Here is an 18,363-nt window from a genome sequence, read left to right on the forward strand (position 1 = left end):
ACAGGGAAATCGAAGAATTAACGTCCCTGGTCGTCTTGAACTTTAGATTTGCAATCTTCGACTCGGAGCTAGTTTTAATTGAATGTACGTACGAAACCGTCATGTGTTGTGTTTGCTTTGATTGTACTTTAAAGGATAGCTTGAAAAATGTCACATATGGCTAGGCGTGAATGATATGTGTCTAATACATACATACATGGTCCGCAGCCCGTTGCAGCTGGGCTATCACAGTCTTGCAACGACGAGATTGGTTGCTGGATGGAGACTGATGGGGAGGAAACGGGTCGATCACGGAAATAACCACGTGGCCGACCGAAGACGGAGAACTGATAAAATCAAATTGGTGTGCCTGGAGAGAGGCGTTGGACGGTACCGGCCGCCAGACTGGAAATTACGAAATAATGATAGGTAGGAAGACAGCGATCTACAGCAGTCTGATAGGAATCTACTTGAATCTACCTCACGGAGACGGCTCACGTGGGGAAGACTTCTCACCCGGAAGCTTTTGCATGTGGGTCTCTGATCTGAGTCGTCCAAGTGGATTTGATGTCCTCAATAGACTGGAGAGTCGAAAGAGGTCGAAAGCTGTCAAAAATAAGAATTAGACCCAGACACGGATATGTCAAAGGACGAAAAAAGCATGGAGCTCGTTGAAAATAATCTCGTGACAGTGAATTTTTCCGAGCTAGAACGAATAAATATCCTCGGAATGACACAAGGGCTTCAAGTGCGAGGATTACGGGTCCTCGGATTCGGAAGCCGTTGGACGCCAAAAATTGATTTGGTGGCACGGACATAGGGCATAGGCAAACTAGAGGGGATTTCCTTAACAAGATAGTCGTATGAAAACGTACCGTGCTAGTCGGTAATGGTTGACTTCTCCAAAAGAAATTGTCTGCTGTGTTGTCGGGTGACAATGTGCTGTTGCTGAGTATCGGAAATTCGAACAGGTTCGAAAGCTCCGGTAGGACGGTAGTACCAATTGCTTGGTGAAAGGTTATCTAACAAAACGGTGAGTGTACGCCGAACATTCGAACCACTGGGAGACGCCCTTGAAGGCGATAGAAGAGAAAAATAATATTCTCCTCGGGCTCAAGCGGATGGTACCGAATTGTTATAAAGCTGCTCTAATAATAATGTATTAGTATTCGACATATGGATCAAGTGAGTGGGAAGAGGGAGGAAGTGAGGCTAGATTGCTCTGTAATAAGCATTAAGTTCGCATGTTGAGAGGAGCAGACTTACAAAGGTGACCTTGACTACCTACTAAGTGTCTTGACGGTAGAAGATTAGAAAATCCAAACAACTTGAAACTTGAATGCTTCTGACGCCACGACATTCGCAAAATAACGTACATTGGAACAGCGATTAATCGGTGAGTGATGACTTGATCTTCAGAAAGCGGGGATGGACTCTCCAAGGGTCGTTCCTTCCGAGGACTTGAAATCAAGGGTTGAAATCTCGGAGCGTCGTTACAGCTCGGAGTCGTAGATCGCACAGTTGGCTTGGCATTGAAGAGATCGCAAAATCTTTGAAATACGGGTCCTGAGCCTTTGATTCAAGTCTGTCCTCTTTCAAACCCTTCCTCTTTCATATTATTGTGATGGCCATCCCAGCTAATGCGTACTATATACTAGACTCGCATCCGGCACCACATTACGGTCTTGATCCACCAAATAGTTCAGGCAGTACCAACTCTGCACGTTCACATTCTGCCAGTGTAAAATCGGAACTATCCTCCTCGCCTTATCTTGATCTTTCACCTTCACCTCCCCACACCTTTTCCTTCCATTTTCCGTCATCTGCGTCAGCGCCTAATAGTAGTGCGCAAATTAATCATAATTTTACAACGACATCGAACACACTATCAGACCGTCCGTACTACCGCTTCGGATCCATGGCACACCCGGAGGATGCCTGGCTTAGCAAACGTTCAGCAAATTCCACTCTCGACTTGAATTCATTATCATTCCCGGACGAATACGATGATGGCGACGAGTTACCTGATCATCCAGGCTCCTCTGGCGCGCCCACTACTTCATCTGGTTATTCAGATAGAGTCGTTAGGAGAAGGAGCAGCAAAGGTATCGTCCATATTCGTCTCAAATATCTATCCAATCCATGCCTTATCATATGTCAGCTTGCGATCAATGTCGCAAAAGCAAATGCAAGTGCGAGCGCGCAGGAGATGGCGAGGCCTGTAAAAGTTGCATCATGCTAGGGACGCGTAAGTCTGCCTAATCCCACACGGTTGACAACCTGCTGACTATAGTTTCTCGCTCCTTCCTTCTCATCCCCCCCTCTCCCCATTTCTGGAATTTCGCGGCTCCTCAACTGCTCCTCGGAATCCACCCATATCATTATTCACGCGGCGCCACTTGACTTCGCCTTGATGCGGTCACCTTTCGTTACCCTCTTCAATCATCGATACATCATGAATTCCCTTTTGTGGCCTTCGCAACCACCTTTGAAAATGACACCCTGCCACGTGTGACTGGTGTTCTGGAACTCTGACGATCCTTGACGTATGATACGCCGCTGTCACCACTTTTTGTTTTCGCATCAACAACTTTACGCTTCATGCTTACGATGATCCGATTGCTCGCTCTCGACATTTTCTGATCTGATTACGTCTATCAACCTGCAGCGTGTACATTCCTCGGACCCTCGCGCAAGCGCGGTCCCCCTAAGGGGTACATTGACGCCATCGAAGCTCGGCTACACCAAACTGAGGCCCTACTTGGTGTTCTCCTCGCTGTCGAGGCAGAGCATGGCGAAAGGTGCATCTGGATCATCACCTTGTAAAAAAAAACTACTCACTAATCTTGTGCAGGTATGGCGAAGCAGATAGGCCACCTCCAGGCGGCGCTGCAGGTTTGGAGGATGTGTTGTACACCCTAAGACAGGTTAGTGTTTTTCGTGGACTCGATGTTCTAATTTTTTGTGCATGCATTTGTACTTTTGATGTTCCGAAGTACCTCAGTTACCCTAAATTTATTTTTCTTGTCCCAATGCATTCATTCTTACATTTGTTGCCAACAAAATACATCTCTGACTAGACGCGCATACTAATAAATTTCCAATCAGGACGCTCTTGCTCGTGAAATCCTCAATCGTGTTGATTCCTCCTCATACGGCGTCAAAGGACGAAAAGGTGGCAGCACTAAACCACGCCCAAATAATGCCACTGCAACGGAGGGTAGTGGTATTGACTTACAGTCCACACAGTAAGTCTAATGCTTCCCGTTGTTCAACAGTGTTGAAAATATTTTTGTACAGCCCTTCAAATGAATGGCAGGATCGCGTTGTATCTCTCCTTTCGTCATCTCTATCGCTCTCATCGCAATCTCACACCGCCTACATCTGGTGCTATCTCCCTTAACAACCCGCGCACCATCCAACTTTCGCAATCTAGAACCTCGCCATCTCTTTCACTTGACGATAATGGACGACGTCAACGCCGGCGACTCGGTTGTTCACCATCTCCGGATCCCTCCGACCACTCGCAAGTACAAGCACCTGCCAGTACAGATTCTGAGGACGAAGACGACGTCGCGGATGCCGTGGGCCAGCTCTCCTTGAACGAAGACGAACAAGTCCGGTATCACGGAAAGGCAAGTGGTCTTTACCTGCTGGGGTATAATGCGAAGGAGGAAGCTCGGAATGAAGGCGGAATATGGTGAGCGGTTTGTTCGATGATATGTTGCATGAATGTCTCACATGTCACAGGCGCTTCCCCCAAGGCCCGTGTCTGGCCACCACTCCCTCCATCTGCTACAAATGCGACGTCGCCCGTAATCCCCAGCATTGATGCGCTGACGAATTCTGCCGCAAGCCCGATCACAACCAACAGCCCTTTGATGGGTTTATCTGTCATGGATAGAGATCTGAGCAGCGTCATGCCTGATCCGGCTGTTCAGGAGCATTTATTGGAGATATATTTTACTTATGTACATTCGGCGTTCCCGGTCTTACACAAGGAGGCTTTCTGGGAGGGTTACAAGGCGTGAGGTCACCTCACGAGTTTCCTCCGACTGCCACTGACATCCGTTTCAGGCATCAGAATCCATCTGCAGCTGATACACCATCACCTGCGTCCGATGGTCAGGGTTCGAAATCTCCGTCACCTTTCCACCGTGCCCGCCGTAATATTTCTCCGCTTTTACTCCTCAGCATGTTTTCCATTGCCGAACGCTATTCACAGTCTTCCTCCTTCCCACCGTCCTCCCCTCCCCTCCCATCGGCATCGTCGCCCCGAGAGTCAGTCCCGATGTGGACTGCAGGTGATCAATACTTTAACGTCGCTAAGAAACTTCTTGACAACACCTATGCATCTTCGTTGCCAAGCACCGTGCAAGCTCTTATATTACTCGGGTATCGCGAGATTGGCATTGGTGCCATGGCACAAGCCTGGGTATACACGGGTATGGCGGTACGTATGGCGCAGGATCTCGGTATGCATCGCGCAGCCGACGGCTGGGCCCGTGCGGACGTCGGGCGTCTGTTCGGCGCCCGGGAGTTACAGGAACGGCGGCGGATATGGTGGGGATGTGTCGTACTCGATGGGTATGTGAGCACGTATATTGGAAGACCGCTTGCGATCTTCGAGCGGGATTACGATACACTCTTGCCGGGCGAGGATGAGGTACGGAAATACGTTATATCAATTATAACCCGGTGTGTTGATGTTATTTTTAAAACTTAGGCGGAGGAGATGGAGTTGTGGATTCCTCATGAGTCGCCACCACCTGATTCCCGCGGACATGGGTATCCACCTAGTGCAGAGATGAGGTGTTCAATAACGGGACGTGTGCTATCTAGCTTTAATGCTTCTGCAACTCTCTGTGAGTAGCTTCATTTGACCATGCAGCGCCATAGCTGAGTTCATGTTTCAGCGACTATCCTTTCCAAGCTCGTACAGTCCATGTATGCCGTCCATCCCGTGACTTCTCGGCACGCTGAGGCAGTACAACTTGAGGAGCTGCTGAATAAGTGGTACCTCGACTTGCCTGAGCATTTACAAATGAAGCAGGGCGCCACCATTCCGCCCCATATTTTGACATTGCACATGCAATATTGGTGTACGACATTGCTATTGCATCGTCCATTGTGAGTTCCCTCTTGTTTGTCTATTATTCCTTGGAAGTGACTGGGCATATAGCATAAGGAATGCGTACCTTCTAAATAAGGGGTGAGTGCCTCGAAATTTCTCCGTTGTTTATGTTAATGCTTTTTCAGGAAATCGGATAGTGTGGATGATGCGGAAGCGTGTGCGACGAGCAAGAAACATTATGAGCTGTGCGTGGGTGCTGCAAACCACATCTCATCTATCGGTAAATTGTTTTAGCACCCCTTTGCAAGCAATTTCTGATGCGAGATGGATTTAGTTTCATCTTATCGAGAAAAGTACTGTCTGCAACGCGCGCCCGTTTTTCTCTGCTTCTACATTTTTACGGCGGGTATTATGCATGTCACGAGTTGTACGTCACGATTTGATTTTCTTTGCTGATCGTATTCTCATCCTATGTTCAGCGTCCATCTTCCCGAATGACCCTCAATCGCGGATAGGTCTATTCAGGTGCATGGATGCACTACAAGACATGGAAATGGTCTGGCCCTCCGCAGCACGTGCCAACGAGCTTCTTCGGGGCTCAAACGTCATGGCAAATCCCTCGAACTCTAGCCAAGCGTGCCTTTCATTTAGTTCCCGGGATCGCCAGAAGCGAACAGCTGAGCATTCAATCGACTCAGAGGACGCATACGAGCGTTCGCAGTTGCAGGCCCTACCCTCAAGCGACTCGCCTCACGTACCAGGATCGGGACAAGGATATGCCAACACCTGGCGATCGACTCAGTTTAGCGGAACGTCGCATGATGTCGGTCACTCTCAGGAGTCTGGTGCTGTGCGACATACTGACTTTGCCGGGGCATCTATCTCAACTTCAACTTCCCAGCCATCGTATTACCCGTGGACCGCTGATGGATCTTCATATCTCTCGTTCCCGGGCACATTGTCTACGTCTGTGCTTCCGCAGATGTATAGCACAGGCTTGGTCGACGGCCGTCGGGCGGGGAACTTGCAGTCCTCGACTTCGCATCAAGGACAAGCGCGGCTGGCTGTGCATGGGAGCGGATCTGGTACATATACCAGTGATCAACCTGGGATAGGGCGGTATCCGCAATTTTGGAATGATTATACGTCATTCCCACAGATGGGGGTGGCTTATAGCCAGTCTCATCCACAACAACAGCCGCCGCAACAACAGGATCCCATGTATATGAGCGGGCAGTATGGCGGTATTTACAGTAAGTGTTCTGCATCGTGAGGAAGGGGCGGTGTCCTGACACCCTACGCAGATAATCATCCTACATCTTAATCTAATCAAGTGGATTGTACCACATCTACCCGAGCGGACAAGAAGCACTAGTAGACCTTCTCCCCTCACAATCTAATGTATTACATCCTATCAGACACCCCAAAAATGTTTCCTTTTTCGCCGCAGTGCTATTCCCTCGTTGTATCCGTTGTATCCTGCTGCTTACCTGACTGTATAATTCGCTTCGAAAGGACCTTATTTCTTATGTTTTTTATGTGTTATATCCCTGCTTCCCTCAGGCGCTTTGTTTGAGATTGTTCCGGAACCACTAAATGTTGTGCCGACAGCCTGTATTGTATTGTAAACCCTTCAGTACCAAAATACATGATTTGGATAGCAATGCATAACTCATGTAGCGATGAGACTTTTGGTACAATAAATGAAGATAACGAGAAGTATATATATGCCTTGAGCGCAGGTGCCTGATATGGGTAGGCCACCAAGCCAGGTTAGATCCTGACGCAATCCACTCTGCTAGCCAACTATCAGCACACTTAACTTTATCTATTCGCAAGTTCGTCAAGTATGCACTATCACGATGAGGCGAAAGAATCTAATAGCATTGAGATTTTGACCACATTGATGGATGGAAGTGTGGACCATGAAGTAGCCAGGCGCGTCCTACGGAAATTCGATGGCGATGTAGAGAAAGCAGCTTCCGCCATGATCGAGGGCGACAGGGGAGAAGACACACAGTCGTCGTTATGGACGTCGCACTCGCAGATGGAGATAAACCAGCCCAGACCGTTGGCTCCTGCTGCTGTTCGCCCGAGCTCACCGATCAATATCGACCTCACGGGTGACGACGATCAGAATGACGAGTTTTCGCGCGCTTTGAAAGCGTCACTCGAGACAGCCTCCCAAGAGGGTCCGATGTTTGGACCGAGCGAACGGCCTCCTGATGCCAATTGGGCGATGGTGCCTTCGAATGTGGGTTAGTCCGTGCTTCATGTTACTGCCTTTATATTGATACTGTGTTTAGCAGAATGATGTTGCTGCGGACGACCTGGATCGCGCTATACAAGCTAGCTTTGAGCAGGCTGATACTGGCGATGAATACCAACCTTTACCCCTCGACCAGCAATGGCGGAAGGAAGGCTGGTATGTCTCTAATTCATTCATCTCCCTCTACTAAAGGCATCCCCGCAGGCCTGTCACTTTACGTCCAACGAAACATACGATGGTATACGCAGCTCTGGTTCTGCACGCGCTTTTCTATGTTCCACAGATTCGTGAACGCGTTGCAAATTGGCGGCCAGCTCTGCCCGAAGGCGCAACGGAAGCTGAACCCCCAAAGAATGGGCCAGGTAAACGTGTTTTATGCTATTCTATAATCGTTGCTAATAGTGCTTAAGAGCTCCTCATGTGGAAGCTCGTCGAAACATTCACCAACATGGATCTCGCAAAGCTTGTGGACCTGGACGCTCATGAGGTGCTGGAGGGGTTCAAGCCTGAGCCCTGGTCAAACCCGGCGCAATCTCCGGGCGAGCTATCTCAACGTGCGTTTCTTTGAGCTGCTTGTATGCGTGATAATCAATGAAGAACCAGGATTCTTCGAAAAGGTAGCAGGCGCCCTCGACAAAGTGTTCACCCATGAATTCATTCGTACTGGACAGGCAAAGTACTACGTGGAATCGACTGCTCTTCTCTGTCTCACTGATATATAATGCGCAGACAGCGCATCATGCAGTTCCAATATGGGAACAGCAATTTCGACGACGAACCCGGAGAGCTCCTGCAAGATGCTTCCATCGTCCGTGTCGAAGCCCTTGGACGGAGCGAAACGAATGACCTCGTCGGTCGCCTTTCTGCGCAGCTTTCCAGTAATAAGGATGATATCAAGCGCCAGGTTATTTTCGAGCCCTCGGAGATGATTGCATTTCATCTCGCGCGCTCGGGCACTGTCACGGGCGAGCGCAAGCCATTTAAATACCCGAAGCACATCTATCTCGACCAGTTCCTTAAGGAAAATATTGAGCTGGCAGAGAGCAAGAGGGTGCAGCAGCGGGACCTTCATGCAGAAATTCAAAAGCTGGTGTTGCATAACAAATCCTTGACGCATTTCAATGTTTGTCCTTTGCAGCTTGCTGTATCATCCCCTGCACTGACCTGGACTGGTTCTCAGGACAAAGACACCCTAGCGGACCTGCGGTCATCGATATACTATTACGAGAATGTAGCAGATGCGAAGGGCGACGACGAGCGTGCTCGTGTCACCCAAATTATGGCTCAAAAACTAAAGAATATCCTCGCTCAGGTAGAGAAGGAAATCAAAGGTAGCACGCAGGTAGTTCTGCTTGACGGGCTACTGACTATCCACATCCGTCATAGTCTCGGACATCAACATTGCGAAGATGCGTGATCAAGCCGCAACGCTTCTAGATTGCCCTGAACTCCAACGCGCCAGAGTAAGTCACCTATTTTACGTCACATCCCAACCAGAATGGTTTTTTAATCCGTCGGTAGTATGATCTCCGCGCAAGTACTTGTTCACGACGGTCTGTATGGCAGGAAGCACCTCTATTCCTATGTACAAGAGAAGGGTGCGTGGTGGAGGATAGAGGATACATCCATTAGCCAGGTATGCGAGACCTTGATGATGTACCTGTCGTGAAGTTCACACACACCAAAGGTATCCGAGGCAAATGTTTTGGAAGACTCGGTGGGCCTGCATCTAGGTGCGGGGCCTTACCTTCTCTTGTATTCGATGGCGCTTCCAGAAGGCGCCGAGCTACTGGATCTCCAGTGGCCTCCGCCGATCAAGGCATGTCCAATATTATTCGCATGCCAAAATATTTACCTGACTTTTCGCATCAGATTGATGTAGAGAACCATAATCGTGTGTTATTGGAGCAGTTGCAGTTTTCAGAAGCGGAGAGTCATGCCAATCAGGACAAGGAAAACGTCTTGACCTATACCGAGGAGGACCGAATGGAATCAATGGATGTTTTATGCTGACTTGAATGAAAATAAACTTTATGTTGGGGATGCTGGGTCAGAGTAAATGCCGTCGTACAAACCGAGCGGCTAACGATGGATAATTATAAAATCTGTTGCTGTAGCAAGGTACATGGAAAGTTACGTGTGGTAATGGGAAGAAAAAAGCTCTGTAGACGTTCTAGACGAGTCTCTATCGCGTCCATCGAGCAAGGCGTAGCGTCGAGAGAAGGCAAAAAAAATGTAACGAGAAGAAAATATAAATAAGGGGCAATCACGGCCACTGCATGTCCATCAGTAGACCAGCGAGCCGCAAGAAGTAGACAAGCACAACGTAAAAATGAAAGAAGAGCAATAGCATCAGATCCATAAGAATTCACTCCGTGGCAGGCTTCCCTAGTCGAAGCGCATTGCATCCAGCGACGGGTTATAGTTCGAGTACGTTGCAGCCCCACGAGTCCTTTCGGACTCCGCATAGGTAGCAAAACCACGGGTACTCCCGGAAGGTCCGACGTGCGCCGGCGGCGATCTACTACTGGAATTCGGGCCACTCTGCCCCAGCAGCCTAGAATCCTAGAAGATCGTGAAAACTACAGATCAGTCGCAGTCTGTAACGGACAACCTCGGATACTCACCGGTCCGGATGGAGGTCTCGTGGGCATACGACTTGACAAGGACGAACCGGAGGACGATCGACTCGGAGCCTCGGAGTAATCCACAAATGCTCCCTGCTGACCATAGTACCCTTGACCGCCCGCCCCGGAGGCAGACGACTGATCACGGATATTCGTCATAGCCATGAAATCAGGGAGGCGCCTCCCAGCTGAAGGAGCGTTCGTATTTGAGTCAGCCTTTCTGCAACACAAACCCCGTTCACCAGATACCGCAAACGTCGTTCGCGACCGCGCGTCATTACAGTGATTATCACACTGACAACCTAGACAGCACCCACAGCAGTCTGGAAGGCAAGCACAAGAATTACGAGGACATTTACACCGCCCACCGCAGCACTCTGCCGGCGGAGACGGAGTTTCAGGTAACCGCGGTCTTCCGTTTTGATAGGACTGTATTTGAGGCGTGGTCAGTTCATACGGGTTGAAGTTCGGTTGGGAATTTGAGATGCCCGGGCTAAGTGCGACTTGTCTGAGCCATTCATCAAATTCTTGCGATTGTGATGGATCAGAGGATGAGTCAATGTTAGGAGGCGGATTGCCTGCTGGTATGGACAATATGGTGCAATCGAGACAAAAGGCGCAGGTGGATGGGTTACTGCACGAGGCATAGGTAGCCCCACCGGTTATTGGTGGATTGTTGTGCAAGGTACATCCAGGACACATGCATGAGTCACCACAGGCGCAGACAGAGGGGAAGGCCTCAGCAGGCGACCAGGCATCTGGTACCGTCTGACTTCTCAGGGCTTGCTGTTGGGATTGAACAGAACGTCCAGCAAATGTGCGTAAATCACCAGTTAATGACGACCCCTTTTGATCGTGAGGGTGATCTGAGTGAGTGTACCCGTAGGCGCGACCGTAGGACTGAAGTCGTAGCTATGATGGCGGATGCTATGACCGTGAGGGACGCCCGAAGATGGATTATGTAAGGAGCCATCGAGAGGGAGTTGCCTGTGAGCCGGTCTGGGAAGTACTGGACGGAGCTCAGCAATGCGTGCTAAGACGTGAGATGAAAGAGGAGGAGATAGGGATTCGTGGTGTTTTGAGGAGTCCGAATGAAGTTTGTCTCGTTTAGGAGGCTCTGCACCGGAGAAGCGACGGCGAGTGGCAGGCTTGCGAGGGGTACAACAATTGCAAGGGCCACTGGAGCTACATCTACAGCCAGTTGGAGAAGTTTCACCTTATTTAAAGTCAATACTGAAGATGATGGCGAGAGAAATATGGCGCTTCTGGCCTACCGCTGTGATCTGAGTCGTCCGATGCCGGCAGCAATGTAGCTAGCGTTTCAAGGGCCTCGGGAAGGCCATTAGGAAACGCAGCAGTAGTCGGTAACTTCGGCATCCCTAGAGAAAAAGAAGAGGCCTTAAAGATAAGACAACTTAATTTCAGCGACAAATGAGGCGTACCCTTCTTGCTGTGGGACGCCTCGTGGGCGCCGGGGGTGCCTTGATCTTGAGATCCACATGAACATTTGACGTGTACTTGTTTTGTTTTTCGTAGTTCTCTACAGTGCTCACACTGAGTAACTGGACGACCTTTTTTCTTAATTTCGAAAAGGGGACGATCGGTGTGTTTACATGCTGATGAGCGATGCCCCTTTATGCACGTTTCACTGCAAAGAGTTCATCTGAGGTCAATCATGGGGATAGGACGAAATGAAAAGACATACCACGCATATTTCTTATCACTGACGAGAACCTGAATGATAGATGGATTAGAAGACATTGTGATGAACACGATTGGTTGGGTCTCCTACCATGTTTGTAGATGATATTGGTAAGAAAAAAAAATACAAGGGGTAGTGTACCGTCCCGGACAAAATGGTGGTACTTCACCGCCCGCGACGTAAAGTGTAGGTTACCAGGATATGAGAAACATCGGTACGAAGGCAAGAGGGTCTTTAAGGACCATAAAATTGGAAGAAAAAGGACTGTTGACGAAGGTTGACAGGCCCGGAGTGTCCATCCTTTAATCGAGCTCCTTGCATCTCTTCTTTGCCACGAAATCCAAACAAAGAACAATAAACGACCAAACATGAACTAGCACACACCAACTTATGGTATCCGTTGATTGAGCTCTTTCTGCCAGAGGACCGGTTGTTGCTGTATTTTTGTTTTCTTTGGCAACCGCTGAAACTTTGAACTTGAATTCCGTGGTATTCCCGTGCTAAGTGTTATTCGTGTTCCATGTTGCTAACAGTTCACACCTCTAGTATCATATCTCCACCCCTAAGGGACCATATACCCCCTGTGTCCTGATATACTTCGAGTGTGGTATCGTGTCAGCCTGCCATGCGACTCGGTGATACGTGAACCAATATTCATCAGTTCTGATCGGCGGTCTTGTCTTCGATCAAACATCTTACCCCTCATAAAGTGGATACTTGATTCACGTCAACGTCACTCTGTCCGCGAGTTTCCAATCTATCATAATCTGCCGTCCTCGCGATGGTTCTATTTGCCTTGCAGCACTGCTGTGCTTTGGGCGCGTGTCAGGGGTGGCAGCTGCACTGGCACTCTAGCGAGCTGGGATAGAAACCGTGACACCTGGAATTTGACCGGGGCCATCAGATATTACCTTCTTTCACTTCTTGAACTCCCATCTACGGGTACATCATATCTTCGAAGCCTATTGCAAACAACGTTTTACATGCAAAATTTCCAAAATGCAAATGCGGTCTCAATACTTATGACATTCCGCAGTGGTGAGAGTACGAAGGCGCATGGTATCGGCACGAGACGACTAACAGTATAATTTTATGATGGCGCAACCTCATCGGCGTCCGCGGCGCGCTGTTGTCTTCTTGCCTTTTTAGCTGCATTTGCTGCCGCAGCCTTTGCTTTTTTGGCCTCTGCCCGTGCCACCTTCTCTTCTTCCTCCTTCCTCTGAGCCTCTTCCTCAGCTTTACGCTTATCTTCTTCTGCTTTGGCCTTCTGTTCAGCAGCGCTCATTCCGCCTTTGGTTTTCTTCTTCGCCTCCCGAGCCTCCTTTTCTTCCTGTTTGATCCGCTTGATTCGAGGATCAAGATTAAGAGTAAGGTCCACAAGATTACGGAGACGAGTAATGTCCTCTTTCTTTCGACGAGCTCGTTCAGTTTTGTTCTTTTTCTCGGTATACCTTTTATCATCACGGCTGCGGGAGAAGTGCATGAGCTGATACGGCACAGCCTCGTGGTCCCTATTACTTACTTATCGCTTCCTTCATTCACCTCCTTGTCCAGGTATTCAAATGATCGCCAGCTGTCAAAGTTATACCAGAAATCATAGAAAGCCTGGACGCTCTCTTTTGAGTCGTCGTTCTCGCCTAACATTGGAACGGGTAATTTCTTGCTGAATCGTGCCTCCCTCTCAAAGATAGGTGCAAATGTTCTGAAAAAGAGTGCAGTGTCTTTTTCTTGGCCTTTGAAATCGGAGGCAGAAGGATCATCCTCTTCGACAGATAGGCAGACGGGGTCGACAGAGTCGAACTGGCGCCGCCGCTCAGGGTTCGTGAGAACCTCATTTGCTTTTTGTATGCACTTGAAGAATGCATCATCGTTCGTAGTGTGCGATGCACCGGCTTTCTTGTCTGGATGGTGTTTTAGAACTTTCTTGCGATCTGTGGAGTATTGATACGTCAGAAAGTCCGAGGATGCTAGCAACGCCACATACGGGCAATCTTTATTTGCTCGGGCGTCGCCTTGAATCGCAGGTGTGACAATCCGAGGACCTGATAATGGTCTTGTTTCTGCAAATGATATCTAAAGTTTAGATCGTAGTAAAAGACCCGATATGCATACCTTCCACTCCTTTGCATCAAGTAGAAGGAGTTCAGGAGATTCTTCCTCATCTCCGACGCCAAGGTCGTCCTCCCCATTCAGGCCATCTGCGTTAAGCAACTCGAGGCGTTTCCGCTCCTCTTCGAGCTGTTTGTCATGCTCGTCAAAGGTCAAGTTGTTAAGTGTGCGTTTTATGTGAGCCAGGTAGGCTGAGCCTGCAGGAATGAGCCTACGCTGGACAAATGCTGTGTGAATGAGGATATGCCATCAAGTGAAATAATCACAACGAGAGACTCACGAGAGATGGAGGAAGCTGGTTCCGAGGGTGGGGTCCAGGACGGGGGCAGGGAAGGTAGCGTAACTGGTGTCGCCATTGCTGAGGTATTTTCACTCGAGGGCAGCTGTAGTGGGACTTTGATGAACTGCAAAAAAGTTTCAATGATTATTATGTAAGCAAATTATTATGACCGACGCGACAACATCAATTCACGTTGAGCACTTGACTATGTATAGTGCCTCCTGCAGACGCTAGATGGTTGTCGAAGTCCTGCTCAATATCTCTGCCATCAAAAAATAAGTGTGACAGTCTTGCACCCACATGTCCTTCACGAGGAACGGCTTTGTCACTCTCGGCATATGCACGGTCTACGTACTCGTAGCAGCCTCGCTACCAGTGTAAGGCAGGTCATCTCCCCAAATTCTTCGGGGATACTGATCGATTGATTCTCAACCAAGCAGTCGTGTCTCGTGCACGTATTGACGTGATATGATTCAGATAATGCAGCATTGCTCTGGCCGGTCTTCCAAGTTATTTCATACTTTGGGTGGTCTAGGAATACGGTCGACAAGATCTTCGAGGTGCAAGGACAATTCTGACTGAACATGCAACCACATTAATCTATCTTGCTCATTCCCTCTGCTCTGCATGGATGTTCAATATCTGTTATTGTTCCCTGTGGGATGCTCGGTCTAGAGCAGAATGTTCCAGTGCATGTCTTAAACCGGTCCTACATGCGTCTTCAAATGACATGATAGATTGCTGTGGTGAGTTTCCTGAACCCATCTTCCTTTTATGCTATCAAGCAACTTCGAGTCCAGCTGAGTAGTCTGAATACAAATTACTTTTTTGACTGTTACTTCCTAACGTACCCATTGTAATTCAGCCTGGGGCAGACATGAATAAAAGACTGCATTCTGTCGATGAAGTTTTCCATCCGCCATCTTCACCATCGACTGCATTCCCGACGTTCTTTCTACACTTTACGCTCTTTATTCACGTCAAGCTCTCAACATGGTTGCTCTTCAACTATTCTACGAAGGACGAGCTGGCGAACGCTTGATAACCAAGCCAGTAAGTATCCTTCATATTCGTTTTTATCGTACATTCTGACGCTTTCAAGGCCAAGTCCTTGTCCAAAGCATGGAATAGCATCAAGTCGACCAAGAACTCCTTTGTCTTCAATAAGGTCAATCGCGTCCCGGTGCCTAAATATGACGTGTCTGGTTCTACTCTCGCACCATCTGGCGGTCATGCTGTCACCATCGTCGCGTGGCCCTCTAGCGCAAGCATCATGATCTCTGCAACTGGTATCCTTCTGCCCGTCCTCACCTCCACGGATTCTGCCGTGGGAGAGACTGAGGCGCTTGAAGGTCTTGACAATGCGTACCACGACCCAGACGTACTCGATATCAGGAGAAGGGTATTTATCTTGGACTTCATTGAGGCGTTCTTTGCTAAAGACCGCAAAGTACGTAAGATTTCATGACATTCAGTGGTGCTTATTTACGGGGTGCCATAGGCAATGGACATCTTGAGCCCTATTCATGCTCCTAATCGCATGGTACTATACAAACAGAACATGTCCGGCACAACAGTTCTCAACCCCTCGACGGGCTCCCCCAACGGAGTTGTACCGCGATCCAATTTCAAGAATGAAACAAGCCTCAGCGACTTCATTATCCGTGCGAGGCTCGGTGCTGGCGCGAACGGCGTCGTTTACCGTGTCGAAGACAAGATTACGAACAAAACCATGGCGTTAAAAGTCATCAGGAGGCAAGGCGCGGCTTTATGCGATCTCCAGCAATTTCGAGTCGAGCTGGATGCCCTGAAGCGGGTCATAGGTGATGCTCATTGTATGCAAGTCGAGGCAGGCTTTCAGGACGCACAATGCCTCTATCTAGCTCTTGTGAGTGATCGCACGTGCGGTGGTTGGATTGGCTTATGCCCTATGACAGGCGTTCTATTCAGGAGGCGATCTCCATGACGTTATTCGCACTTATCCGCGCCGGATCCTTCCAGTCGAACAAGCAAGGTTTTATACGGCAGAACTTGTGAGCGTTCTTCCTATGGTTGCGATCTGCATTCTGACCAAAGTAGCTTGTTGGTGTTTATCATCTCCACTGTCAAGGTGTCATCCACAGGGATATCAAACCGTCGAATATTCTTATCGACTCCCATGGTCATCTCGTAATCGCAGATCTAGGTTTAGCCAAGGTCTTCACGCTCGATGATCCGAAATCATTTTCTCCCTACAACCCCACGGGGACTTTCACCGGCCTATCGCAAGCGCCCTATCTTGCGAGTTCACTCTGCGGTACTGCAGAGTATATGGCGCCGGAACTTATCTTGGGTGCCAAATATGGTTTCGCAATCGACTTTTGGGCGGTGGGTGTCATGTTGTACGAGATGCTCACCGGAAGGGTAAGTCTTACACTCTTCGATAGATTATTTCTCACCTTGGTTTAGACCCCCTGGGCTACGGTTGACGGTCTTCACATAGCCGATGGCATTGTTGGGTTTGAGCCTTTCTTTGTTAGCGATTTCCATCCTGAGGCTCAGGATCTCCTGCGTAATGTACGTCTCACTTGGTGTTTGTTCATTCAGGGTCATTGACGTTTGCACAGATGCTTGAGAAAGATGTCACAAGCAGGCCTTTGTACGAGGCTATGCTTAATCACCCATTCTTTGCGTCGATGTGAGAGTCTACTCTGATCATTCGATCCCTGTGCTAAATAGTTTTAGTGACTGGAAAAAAGTCGAGAAACGGACACTTCCTCTGCTTTGCATTCCCGTGGTTGAAGAGAAGGACACGCCATCCACAGTTCCCATCTCGCTTGGCCAATGTGAACCATCGGACGACCCGCTGCCCAACTTCAATTTCATTTCCCCGGTGTTGAAGCGGGAGCGTCACCGCGCTCAAGCCTTGTGGAGAATCAAGGCTAAGAATGGCATACAAGGTCTTCAGAAAATCGTTGCCAAGCTCTTCTCCCGCCCACCGGCACCGGAAAAGAAGGAGCAGCAAACCACTCGTCCTGCTTGTGCCACGCCTGGGACTACGTTGGTGGACGGCGACGAAATACGTGCTAATTGGGCTTCTGGGGCTGCTGAACTCTCGCGTGCTTCATCGAACTGGTCGTTTCGTCATTTCCTGCGTCGTAATGCACCTCTGGGCGAAGGTGTTCCACAACTTCAGCCATGCGATAATTATTCCGGTCCAATTCCTGTGCGAAGCCTCGAGTCTTTCATCCGCCGCGTCGACCGAAGAGAGAAGCCTCGTCCGGGGCGAAAGAATTTACGCGTCACTCCATCGCCTTCTTCCGCCACTCCATCGCCTAACGCGACCCTTGTCGCATCTCCTACGCATTTGTCACCGAAAGGAATTGGCTCCCCGTCTCGAAACTCGGGCTTCAAGCGATGGATCAGTCGCCTCTGGCATCCTATTCCTAGTGCTCATGTAATGGTCGGGGATGAACGTAAGACCCTTGACCTCACTGCCTAGGTGTTGTCGTCGTACCCTCGAGGCCTTTCCCTGTTTTGCTGCTGGTCGTTATCCTGGATCCTTCCGCTGTCCAGGTTAGGCCCTATTCCCGTTGGATCTCTCGAATCTGCAACCGGTGCCTGTTCTGCTCTTTCATATACCCTGCTTTATCTCTGTCACCTGCTTTCTCACCTGCTTTCTTGTCTGCACAACATCTTCATTTTTGTCTTTCTCGTACATCCTAATTCGTCCTTGGCGCCGGGTGCTACTGGTTCATCAAGCGCGACATCACTTCAGCGGATACTGTCTTCCACATTTGGCCCGGGGCGTTCTTTGTCATCCACTTTTTCTTGTCCCCGTTCGCTGCCTGTTTCGGTGTTGAGTTGTGAGTTTTCTGTAGGGTGGTTGCTGTTTTGTTCTCGCCAGGTCGCTCGTTTTACGTCGCCCCCCTTCTCCGACCTCGGCATCCTTTGGCATGGGTCCCTGTTTTCCTCCCTCCTCGCCCTTTCGACCCTTGCCCAAGAAAATCCGAAAATCCTTGTGCTGCGTTAACGCGCCGCAGGATGAAAAACCAGTGCATGGCTTCGCACATCTATCCTTCCGTTTCCCTCCTTGATTTTATTTCTTGTGTTCAGTCGTGGAAGGCTGTTTCTCCTGTTGTTTCAAGCTTTATCGTCTTGCTGTGCTTCTTGCGCTTCGTGTGTTTGACAATGGACTTCTTTTGCTTCTTTATGGACTGGAATGTATACCCCTACTTTATGCATTCCGAATATAATACCCATTTTTTCCTCTTAGTATCGCTTTCACCCAGTAAATGGCTATGGATATTTGGTTTGCCTGGAGGAGATTGACCTCCACGTGCA

General features: G+C 49.1%; 6 protein-coding genes across 6 annotated transcripts; 3 read left to right on the forward strand and 3 right to left on the reverse strand.

Annotated features, from left to right (window-relative positions):
• The first annotated feature begins 1,499 nt into the window (after positions 1-1,499).
• On the forward strand, positions 1,500-6,716 carry DFJ58DRAFT_777931 (fungal-specific transcription factor domain-containing protein). Its single transcript, XM_041389590.1, has 15 exons — positions 1,500-2,084; positions 2,141-2,227; positions 2,648-2,780; positions 2,834-2,906; positions 3,088-3,227; positions 3,299-3,621; positions 3,730-4,006; positions 4,057-4,645; positions 4,706-4,844; positions 4,896-5,109; positions 5,162-5,191; positions 5,239-5,333; positions 5,388-5,480; positions 5,533-6,326; positions 6,358-6,716. The coding sequence occupies exons 1-14, from the start codon at positions 1,604-1,606 to the stop codon at positions 6,324-6,326; spliced, it is 3,468 nt and encodes a 1,155-aa protein (XP_041245965.1). The 5' UTR covers positions 1,500-1,603; the 3' UTR covers positions 6,358-6,716.
• Positions 6,717-6,902: 186 nt separating this feature from the next.
• Positions 6,903-9,743, forward strand: DFJ58DRAFT_873441 (uncharacterized protein; the record flags this gene model as incomplete). Its single annotated transcript, XM_041394371.1, has 9 exons — positions 6,903-7,307; positions 7,360-7,478; positions 7,527-7,684; positions 7,733-7,876; positions 7,926-7,998; positions 8,052-8,445; positions 8,503-8,653; positions 8,709-8,785; positions 9,195-9,743. The coding sequence occupies 9 exons, from the start codon at positions 6,903-6,905 to the stop codon at positions 9,333-9,335; spliced, it is 1,662 nt and encodes a 553-aa protein (XP_041245966.1). The 3' UTR covers positions 9,336-9,743.
• Positions 9,377-10,845, reverse strand: DFJ58DRAFT_265167 (uncharacterized protein). Its single transcript, XM_041379545.1, has 2 exons — positions 9,950-10,845; positions 9,377-9,904 (listed from the first exon to the last, which is right to left on the reverse strand). Exons 1-2 carry the CDS (start codon positions 10,649-10,651, stop codon positions 9,419-9,421), a joined length of 1,188 nt encoding a protein of 395 aa, XP_041245967.1. The 5' UTR covers positions 10,652-10,845; the 3' UTR covers positions 9,377-9,418.
• Positions 10,690-11,797, reverse strand: DFJ58DRAFT_265119 (copper fist DNA binding domain-containing protein). The gene is made up of 4 exons (XM_041379544.1): positions 11,655-11,797; positions 11,392-11,597; positions 11,224-11,328; positions 10,690-11,165 (listed from the first exon to the last, which is right to left on the reverse strand). The coding sequence occupies exons 1-4, from the start codon at positions 11,708-11,710 to the stop codon at positions 10,783-10,785; spliced, it is 750 nt and encodes a 249-aa protein (XP_041245968.1). The 5' UTR covers positions 11,711-11,797; the 3' UTR covers positions 10,690-10,782.
• Positions 11,798-12,741: 944 nt separating this feature from the next.
• DFJ58DRAFT_839797 (uncharacterized protein) lies at positions 12,742-14,669 on the reverse strand (the record flags this gene model as incomplete). Its single annotated transcript, XM_041392555.1, is given in 7 exon segments — positions 12,742-13,117; positions 13,174-13,582; positions 13,636-13,711; positions 13,764-13,987; positions 14,041-14,164; positions 14,396-14,542; positions 14,562-14,669. 7 exon segments carry the CDS (start codon positions 14,667-14,669, stop codon positions 12,742-12,744), a joined length of 1,464 nt encoding a protein of 487 aa, XP_041245969.1.
• A 272-nt stretch (positions 14,670-14,941) lies between these two features.
• DFJ58DRAFT_265199 (kinase-like domain-containing protein) lies at positions 14,942-17,792 on the forward strand. Its single transcript, XM_041379546.1, has 8 exons — positions 14,942-15,093; positions 15,143-15,490; positions 15,542-15,928; positions 15,978-16,073; positions 16,120-16,443; positions 16,489-16,596; positions 16,647-16,717; positions 16,765-17,792. The coding sequence occupies exons 1-8, from the start codon at positions 15,034-15,036 to the stop codon at positions 17,519-17,521; spliced, it is 2,151 nt and encodes a 716-aa protein (XP_041245970.1). The 5' UTR covers positions 14,942-15,033; the 3' UTR covers positions 17,522-17,792.
• The last annotated feature ends 571 nt before the right edge of the window (positions 17,793-18,363 follow it).

Source organism: Suillus subalutaceus, assembly GCF_016647625.1.
Source record: "Suillus subalutaceus strain FC151 chromosome Unknown DFJ58scaffold_30, whole genome shotgun sequence".
Lineage (NCBI taxonomy): Eukaryota > Fungi > Basidiomycota > Agaricomycetes > Boletales > Suillaceae > Suillus > Suillus subalutaceus.